Source organism: Plecotus auritus (genome assembly GCF_963455305.1).
Source record: "Plecotus auritus genome assembly, chromosome: 9".
Taxonomy (NCBI): domain Eukaryota; kingdom Metazoa; phylum Chordata; class Mammalia; order Chiroptera; family Vespertilionidae; genus Plecotus; species Plecotus auritus.
In genome coordinates, this window is record NC_137783.1 from 91855394 (window position 1) to 91865809 (window position 10416).

At 44.9% G+C, this 10416-nt stretch overlaps 1 protein-coding gene across 1 annotated transcript; it reads right to left on the reverse strand.

The window, feature by feature from the left end:
• Positions 1 to 4898: 4898 nt before the first annotated feature.
• On the reverse strand, positions 4899 to 10197 carry LOC308233595 (lysine-specific demethylase 4D-like; the record flags this gene model as incomplete). Its single annotated transcript, XM_080640589.1, has 3 exons — positions 4899 to 4979; positions 7040 to 7914; positions 10188 to 10197. 3 exons carry the CDS (start codon positions 10195 to 10197, stop codon positions 4899 to 4901), a joined length of 966 nt encoding a protein of 321 aa, XP_080496715.1.
• Between the last annotated feature and the right edge of the window lie 219 nt (positions 10198 to 10416).

Sequence of the window (10416 nt, forward strand, 5' to 3'; positions counted from 1 at the left end):
ATCAAGCAGCCTCTGAGTGCAGTGAGCAGTGGGCAGGGGATGAAGGAAGGAGAAAGACCCCATTTCAAGAAACCACAAACTCCCACCGCAGAAAAGCCCAGCCCCATCTGCTCAGGAGCGAGTGGGCGGAACAGTGCCAGCCCAGCACAGCCTGAACACTGTGACCCCAAACAAAGAGAAACAGCAACGGCCAAGAAGCTTCAGAGCCTTGTCACATGTCCCATTGGCTGGAATGGAGACGGGGGTGGTGGGGGCGGAGAGAAGAATGTGTCCTCTCCCTGTCCCTGCGAACTGGGCCTGAGGAGAAAGAAAAAAAACACACCAGAACTCTCATTGGCTGTTGCTGAGAAACTCCCATCCGCCCCTGCAGCCTCACTCCCGTGGACCAGATGCTAGATGGGCGGTTCTCAACTTGACTGCACAGGGCCTCGCCCAGGGAGCTGTTAGCCTTCTGGCCTCCAGGCAATTAAAATGGAAATGTGGAGGCAAAGGGCGGTGGGCGTCCAGGCATCCGCATGTTTCAAATGTGATTCCAGTGGGTTGAGAACCGCTGTTCTACGACAGTGCTTCCCCACCCTAACCTTGCCCATGACCCACGTGGGAGCTCGTTAATATGCAGATTCTGAGTCACAGTTCTGGGCTGGAGTCTGAGCCTCTGCATGTTTTCCAAGATGAAAGGTGATGTCTGTGCTTCACATCCCGACTGTGAGAAATATGAGAAACATAGTTTATTCTGTGGCTCTGCAAGTTATTTCAATCCCCAGCTTAGAGCTGGATACCTTATTTTTGAGTGACAAGAAGCTACAGCCCTTTTCCTGCACCATTCTCTTTTCAAGTAGTTTTGCAGGGAAGGTTGCAGTTCTGTCACCTCTAAGTAACTTCAAAATTAATAATAGTAATAAAAATAAGAAAAAATAACACTAATAATATTATTAAAATAATATTAAGAATATTATTAAGTGATAATAAGAATATAAAAAATAACTAGATGGGTGTGTGCTTCTTGCCAAATACTATGCTGAAGTTAATTTTTTAAAAAAATATTCAAACCTGGCTGTTGTGGCTCAGTGGTTGAGCATTGACCTATGAACCAGGAGGTCACGTTTTGGTTCCCTGTCAGGGCACATTCTGGGGTTGTGAGCTCTATCCCCAGTGAGGGGCATGCATGCAGCAGATCGATGATTCTCTCTCATCATTGATGTTTCTATCTCTCTCTTCCCTTTCTCTCTGAAATCAATAAAAAAAAATATTCAATAAGGTGGAAAATAATAGTTTGTTCTTCCATCAAGCTGATTACTGATTGAAGTGTCTTAAATGAACGCATTTAACCTTCACCACCACCTGTTGCTGTGGGTGCTGTTATGACCATTTCCATCTTAGGGAAAAGGAAGAGGAAGCACACAGATGAAGTACACAGTGCAGAGCTGGGTTTGAGCATAGGTGTGTGCGGTGACCACTGAGCTCCACTGTCTCTGCTGGGAGCTGGGGCCTCAAGTGGTGAGTCACTTGTGGGCAGTCACACTAATAATGGCAGGGCTGGGCTTCCCACCTCCATCTGCTGGACTCTACAGATTGAGCCCTGCAGGGGTCCTCAAACTACGTCCCGCGGGCCACATGCGGCCCGCTGAGGACATTTATCCAGCCCGCCGGGTGCCGCTGCCTGTCCTGCTTAGCAGCCGACTCGTCACGGGCCCGCAGTGCGCATAGGAATTTGTTCATAATTTTTTTTTTAACTATAGTCCGGCCCTCCAACGGTCTGAGGGACAGTGAACTGGCCCCCTGTTTAAAAAGTTTGAGGACCCCTGCAGAGGGAACACAAATGATGCTATAAACTGCAGCCAGCGTATTGGCACGCTGACATCACACAGCTACTGTGTACCTGGCCCGTTAGCCTCCTTCCTTTTACCTTTCCCCTGGAATAGCCAGGGTAAATGTTAGACAAGCAGTCTAGGGTGTGTTTTGTCCAGCCCAGCTGCTAGAACAGAATACCATAAACTGGGGGCCTAAACACATTTATTTCTCACAGTTCTGGAGGTGGAAAGTCCAAGGTCAGGGAGGCAGCCTGGTCGGGTTCTTGGTGAGGGTCCATTTCCTGATTACAGACAGCTCCCTTCTTGCTGTGGCCTCACCTGGTGGAGAGAGAAATCATCTCTCTTGTGTCTCTTCTTAGAAGGGGACCAATCCCCTTTATGAGGGTCCCCTCCCCTTCATGACCTGGTCCCTCCCCAAAGGCCCCCTCTCCTCATACCATCACACTGGGGATCAGGGTTTCAATATATGAATTGGGGTGGGGGTTACATTCAGTCCATAGCAGGGGTGGAGGTAGTGGGAAGACAGAATGGGACATAGAAAAGGCAACTTAAATGAGCCGGCTCCCTAACGGAGCCAAGGAATGTCCATGGCCTGGGCAGAGGAAGGGAGGGGTCTGACAGTAAGCAACGCTCTCTTCCCAAGTGAACCAGCCCGTGAGGGCGTTAAAGCCAGCCCCCTGCCCCTGTGGAACTGGCAGGGAAGGACTAGAAATGCCTGGAGCAGTCATCATTCCTCCCAAAAGGTGTCATGTGTCCATTTGTCAGGCAAGATTGAGGAAAGGCGACCAGAGGACTACCATGAGTCCAGGAACAGACTGAAACACCTCTGAGAGCCCCAGGGGCTTCGGCTCCGAACTTACAAGACACATCTCTTTAGGGCTTAAAACCATCAGCATGGGGAGGGCCTGGATATTGCCATGGTTGCTGAGCAGAAGCTATGGCCTGATGAAATGGCCTAATTGCTTGTCTGTCTCTCCAAGCAGACTGTGAACTACATTTTACATTGTATCTTTAGCATCTAGTACAGTGCCTGGCACACTAAGGGAATTCATAATATCTGTTGACTGGATGTCTGGTAATGAAATATGAGAAACATAGTTTATTCTGTGGTTCTGCAAGTTATTTCAATCCCCAGCTTAGAGCTGGATACCTTATTTTTAAAAATAATTCGTGAGCCCGGCCACTGTGGTTCAATGGTTGAGCGTTGACCTATGAACCAGGATGTCAGGGTTTGATTCCCGGTCAGCACACATGCCTGGGTTGAGGGCTCAATCCCCAGCGTGGGACGTGCAGGAGGCAGCTGATCAATGATTCTCTCTCATCATTGATGTTTCTACCTCTCTCTCCCTCTCCTTTCCTCTCTGAAATCAATAAAAATATATTTTTTAAAAATTAGTGAGAAAGTACCAATGCTCTAGTAGGGACTTTTCAATATTTTAGCTGTTTCTTATAATGCTAACGTTTTCTCCACTTCTTTTGATGGTTTCATGGAATTTATTCCTTCAATCAACAATATTCATTGACTCCTCACTGTATAGAGAAAACCAACAAAGATAATAAAGCAATTGTATTAATCCGGCTTAATCCATGAGATAAACCATATCTAAGTGTCCAACCGTTCGTCCGACCATTCGACCAGTTGCTATGATGTGCACTGAACACCAGGGAGCAGACAGTCTGAGTAGATTAGCTGCTGCTGGGGTCTGACCAATCGGAACTGGGTGAGATGGGCAGGACACGCCCTGGCGCCCTCCAGCAGTCCCTCCACGGCCTCTAAAATAGTTCTTCTAATTAATTTCCTTTCAATGTGCACAAATCCGTGCACTGGGCCTCTAGTGTAAAAATACAGTTCCTGGGTTCCTAGAAGGTCATCTCTAAGTACAAAGTGATACCACAGGAGAGGTAAGGTTAGGCCACCTGGTCCCAAGGAGTTTCTCAGGCAGGAGAAATGTGTTCAGTGGACCCTTGACATTCATGGGGGTGGATTTGAGACCTTTGCCAATTCCTGATACCAGCAATTCCCTGGATATTAACCTTATCTGCAGCCCAGAGTTTTCTGTGCACAGCCTCACACTCTGAGTCTGCTGCTGGTTTAACTCTCTCCCCTCATCTTTCACCTGGTCACTGTTTCTCTGGAGCATTCCTGTTGCAGACTCCCCAGGAGCCAAGGGTCTCTTTCCTTCAGACCAGCTTCATGTCCGTCTGCATTATTCAAAATGGGCCTCTGCAAAATTCCAAAATATGGACTGCAGGCCATTGACCTGAAGTGGCTTCTAAATCACTGAGATGGCTGTGGTCCACTTAGTGAGTGCCAGAGCCCTGCTGTGTCTGCCAGAGTCCTATTCAATCCAACACAAGTCCGAAGTGCCTACTGAGTCAGGCACATGCCTTGTTCGTTGATGCCACAGGGAACCCAAACAGAGAGAGCCCCTGCTCTCAGGACTGGCATCTGCTAGGAAGGACAGAGCCATTCTCCGGCATGGCTGTGAATTATAAATGCTCTCTGAGGCTCTGTGGTCCCTGGATTCCTCCATCCCAGCTCACCTACAGCACCAACTGCTCCCATCACTCAGTGGTTTTCTGGAGGAGTGTGCATGCACTGAGGTCAGACGCTTTGTGGCCATCCCCCAATAAAATCCCTGCCCCAGCACCCAGTCCCTCCTTCCTGCTCTTCACCTACTTTGCTAATCTGTGAGCACATTAAGGATGTGCCCACCTCAGGGCATTTGCACATGTCGTCCCCCTGCCTATAATGATGCCTACCCCGCCCATGTTCACTCAAAGACCACATCCCCAAGAGGCCTTCTCAGTCAAAGACCACATCCCCCAAAGGTCCACCCTATCAAATAGCCCCATATGACTACTTGACATGTTATGTGTCTGTCACTCTGTATAATGCCCCAGGGAAGTTGAAACTTTGTCTTTTTCACTGTTGTACCCCCAATTAGAAGAACGGTGCCTGGTCCACAGTAAGTGCTCAGTAAATATGTGCTGAATGAATGAATGGGCCTGGAGTGCATAGGCACCATGTGAATCTTTTGAGAAAAGGCTCTGAGGGATAGGACAAGAAAGGATGCTCTCTGAGGTCTACAGGTCTGAATGCAGTCCTTTTGAGGGAGGGCAAGAAGGATGAACAACTAGGGCACAAGGGTACCGGATACCAGCATACTAGAGGTGAGATAAGAAAATGCAGAAACTGCCCTAGCCAGTTTGGCTCAGTGGATAGAGCATAGGCCCACGGGCTGAAGGGTCCTGGATTTGATTCTGGTCAAGGAAACTTACCTTGGTTGCAGGTTCCCCAGCCCTGGTCGGGGTATGTGTAAGAGGCAACCGATTGATGTGTCTCTTTCACATCAATGTTTCTCTCTGTCTCTCCCTCTCCCTTCCACTCTCTCTAAAAAATCAATGGAAAAATATCCTTGGGTGAGGATTAACCAAAAGGAAGGAAGAAAGAAAGAAAGAAAGAAAGAAAGAAAGAAAGAAAGAAAGGAAGGAAGGAAGGAAGGAAGGAAGGAAGGAAGGAAGGAAGGAAGGAAGGAAGGAAGAAAGGAAGAAAGGAAGAAAGAAAGAAAGAAAGAAAGAAAGAAAGAAAGAAAGAAAGAAAGAAAGAAAAGAAAGTGCAAAAACCCAGCAACACAAATGTTACATTTTTTTTGTAGGGTGGCACTTCCAACAATGACACCCTTACCCACAGTGCTCAGTTCTGTCCCTCTTAGGTTCTCCCTGAAATGAATTATCTCCAAAAGATCCACCAAAATAATACTAGAATAATAACAGAGGGTCTCACTGTTGGACCACAGTTACAGAAAGTCAGTGGCGAGGAGAGCAACAGGAGCACGTGAGGAATTTCAATTTGAGAGGCCAGTGCACAGAGTGGGGATGGGCAAGGCAGCTTGGAGTGAGGGGCAGTTCCTCCCCAGGGCTCTGATCCACTCAGATCGGTTTTCTTTCCGCTTATCTCTGTAGCCAATTCCTAGCAACTGTTTGTGGTTTCCTATTTAAAGTGATGAAAGGTAACACCAACATTGGGGGCAGAGGGGGAGGGGGCAGAGAAACAACTTTGAACCCATATATAACCACAATCCAGGGAAATAAATATCACACGAGGTTATTTTTAAATATCTGAAAAGGACTCCTTACACACACAGGAACGGTGTTGGTTGATCTTTATGAATGACTCAGTGTGGTCAGACAAATCCATAACTAAAACTGTTTATAAATCTTACAGGAGTCCCAAGACCCAAACACCAACTCTCCAAATTGCATTCAAGTACAAGTTCTAATGTCCCTCTTAAGAGTTTTGGCTTATAAGTAACGATGATAATAGCTAATATTAGCACAAATTATGTTGGCACTGGTCTGAACTTGTGGGCAAACTCCAGCACAGGTACAGCGCGGCTAAGGGCTCCCTTTGACTAAATGGGGAAGTGAAGGTAAGAGGAAAGAGCTGATTTATTGAAAGATGACTCAACAAGTCAGTGTAGGAATCTGAATAAAGATTGGGTCTTCTGGCTCCTGACTGTTTATGAAATCTTGACCTTGCCTTGATAACATTGCAACCCAGCCAAACAGGACAAGGAGTGGAATTTGATAATGAGCATATGTGACCTTTTGTACAAATACTATGTGGTAGATCATGAGGAAAAAATAACAGTTTTGTACCAGTAAAAATAATGGGTGGAAGACAGTCTGGCATTTTCTTACAAAACTAAATATAGTCTTACCATATGATACAGCAAGTGCACTCCTTGGTATTTACCCAAATTAGTTGAAAAGTTACTTCCACACAAAAACCTGCACATGACTATTTATAATAGTTTTATTCATAATTGCCGAAACTTGGAAACAACCAAATGTCCTTCAGTAGGTGAATGGATAAGCTGTGGTACATCCATACAACAGAATGTTATTCAGCAAGATAAAGAAATGAGCTATAAAGCCACAAGACATGGAAGAAACTTAAATGCATTTTACTACTAAATGGAATAAGTCAATCTGGAAAGACAACATACTATATGATCCCAAGTACATGACATTCTGGGAAAAAAACATCATTATGGGGCCAGTAAAAAGATCAGCCATTGACTGGGGTTTGGGAGGGAAATAATAGGCAGAGGATTTTTAGGTAACAAAACTATTATGTATGGTAGGGTCAGGGCAGATACATGCCATTGTACATTGTCAAACCCACAGAATGTGTAACACCAAGAATGAACCCTAATGCCAACTATGGACTTTGGAGGATAATGGTGTGTCGATGTAGGCTCATCGAGGCGAACAGGAGAAGTGGGGCGGGACAGGAGGAAGCAAGGTCCAGAGGCCCTCAGAGGACCGTCAGCCACGGAAGCCTCAGCAAGGCCTCCAGCTGCAGGGGTCTGGGACCCAGCATTGGCTAGGGGCTGGTCCTCGGCCTCAGGGTCTGGAGCTCTGCACTCTGTGCCCACTGAGCGGTGCCTCTGACCCAGGCCTGCGCAGCCCTTTCTTGCCTCTCCTGTTCCTAAAGACAACAACCGCGACCATGTCTGCCAGCTGGGTGGCGAGTCAAGGCAGCTCTCCCTCCAGGCGCTCAGCTCACGGCTGCCTGGCGCCCTGGGCTCCACATGGTCCACAACAGTCCGGTCCTGCCCGCGCTTCCACAGCTCATAGCGCTCGGGCTGCAGGATGCGCACAAACGCGTCCATGGAAAAGCTCACCCTGGCCTCCCCGCAGCTGCACTGAGAGGCCACTTTGCCATAGTCGATCCATCGCGGGGTGGCAAAGTTGATGGCCTCCGCACAGTTGAAGCCATGGTTGAAGCCAGCGTGGTAGCCATAGGGAAACGTCACCATGAACTCTCCAGCCTCCTGAGTGATCCGACTGAACGGGACCCCATTCTCCTTGAGGACAGTGGGCGAGATGAGGGCCACCTTGTGCCGCAGGAAGGCCTCGCAGCCCCGAGAACTGCCCGGGAAAAGCTCCCTGGCCAGGCGCTCCAGGCTCTGGCCGTGCTCTGGGGGCACCGCGTACCACGTCTTGGGCTCCCCGAAGTGCAGGTAGTTGATGCTGTAAAGGTCCATGTCCTCCGTGTGCCCAGCGACACTCCACACTCCTGCTCCAGTAGGTACTGAATGGTTCCCAGTGTTTTTATCATATAAGGAGTTATTGATTTTTTTAAAAATTACATAACTTGGTTGTATAAAGGTTTCTTCAAATATTTTCGCTCCAAGTCCTCAAAATCCTAGGTGCCTGGGTCAGATACTTTCAGCTTTTCCCCAAAACTGGTGGGGCTATTGCCTGTAAACACTCTCCACCTCTCCCCCGCCACCTGCTGGACAGGAGTGGCCATTACAATGCTATCGACTGCTGGTTTTGAGTTTCTTAGCTAGGCCTAGGCTCTGTCTGTGGATTCCATGTAAGCAATATGCTGTTGAAATATATTGTTTTTCTCACAACTGGATGAAATGTCATTGTTTTAAATCTTAGAGTCTATATGCCATGTTCCTCAGATGCTATGGTTTTAAATTAATAAGCGTCCAACTCCCCAAAGTGTGTTCTGAATGCAGTTAAACTTGCTAAAGAACTGCATGAAGCTACTATTATCTAACACATAAATATTAACCACTACAACAAAATAACATCTCACATATGTCACACAGCACCAACAACTCGAACTTGAACTTTTTAAGCAACTACAATTATAAAAATATCCCCCAGCTTGCCAATTCATTCAGAAACTAAATCCAAGATTCAGCAGTTTCTTGCACAAAACAAATGGCTTGTTTTCATTGATAGTTCAGTAAAAAATATTAGTATGATAGATGTGAATGAAAAAATAATTTTATTCAATCAGGTCCAACGTAATTGATCAACCATATGCTCCAAAAATGTCTTTATCACTGCTAGTAAACCTTGTTTTATCATCTCACTAAAGAAAACTATTTTCGGTGAAAATATTTCTTTGAAACCTGAATATGAAAATACACAAAACCCCATAAATGCCTCAAATAAACTGAAAATTTGACCAAATAAAATTTAAAAATAATCATCAAAACAAAAGGTAAAGATTTAAACATTTTAGACTCTACTTTAATTGTAAATAGTCTTGTTTTAATCTTTTTTGAACATTTTTTGCCAATCCTTAATTCTTTTTTAAAAAATAATTCTTTATTGTTGAAAATATTACATATGTCCCCTTTTGTCCCCCATTAACCCCCTCTTGCCTGCCCCCTGCCCCAGGCCCTCACTGCCCCATATATGCATGGCCTCATCTGTGTCCATGGGCCATGCATATATGCATACAAGGTCCTGGTTGGTTACTCCCACCCACCCTCCCCCTCTTTCCCTCTGAGATTCTGCACTCTGTTCCATGCTTCCATGCCTCTGGATCCACTATGTTCATCTGTTTATTTTGTTACTTAGATTCCACATATGAGTGAGATCATGTGATACCTGTCTTTTTCTGACTGACTTATTTCACTTCACATGATACTCTCCAGGTCCCTCCATGCTGTCTCAAAGGGTAAGAGATTCTTTTTTTACTGCTGCATAATATTCCATGGTATAAATTTTTAAAAAAATAATGGAGGAATAAAACGGCAATTGTCCAATAATATGAAATCTCAATTTTACATGAACATTTTCCAAGATCCAAAAATATGCTTTCCCTTTGGACTCAACTTCAAAATGAAGCAGCATGGATTGATGGTCTGGCTCTATGGGTCTCATCAAAAATTGAGTTCACTCAGCACCATCCCTAACCAATCCGTGAACATCCTCCAAAACCATTTATGGCCAACTCTGGTCTACTCCTTCCGTTTCCCATAAAATGAAAAGATTTTTTCTTCACAAAATCTTCCTTTAACAGCCTTGGTCAAGTAGCTCAGTTGGTTAGAGCGTCATCCTGATACACCAAGGTTTCAGGTTCAATTTCTGGTCAGGGCACATACAAAAGGCAACCTATGAATGCGTCAATAAGTGGAACAACAAATCTCTCTCTCTCTCTCTCTCTCTCTCTCTCTCTCTCTCTCTCTCTCTCTCTCTCCCCTTCTGTCTCTCTAATGTCAACAAACAAAAATTTAAAAACATCTTTCTTTAAAACTTTCAACATGACAACATAGCAAAACTAGCTGAAGATATAGGTGTATATGTATATGTGTATATATATTCATTTTTAATGAAATAAATACATATATTCAATTTTAATTTAGGAGAAATGGAAACTTCATCTATCACAATTCCTGAGGTAAAAGTAAAAATGTTCCCACAACTAAAAACTAAATGCTTTAAACTTTTAACGAGAAAGTTCTCTCTTTCTATCAATTTCACATTTAACAAGAAAAAAAAAAGAATGGAATAATACATAGCCTACCTTCTACTAATCTGAAAGTGCTTTCTCACTTGGAGCCATCCTGAAAGGGAATAGGCTGATAGGCCAATACTATTTTAATCCAATCAGGAATATCCTAATCCAATCCCATGGCTCCTCATTGTGATTCAAGATAGAACTAATCTTAAAATTAATAGCCACAAAAGATAAGGATCCAGAGATATTTTCAATCAGGAAAGAGAAAGATGAGAAACTCCAGCTAGATAATTTCACTTAATCATTTATTCAAATAAATATGAA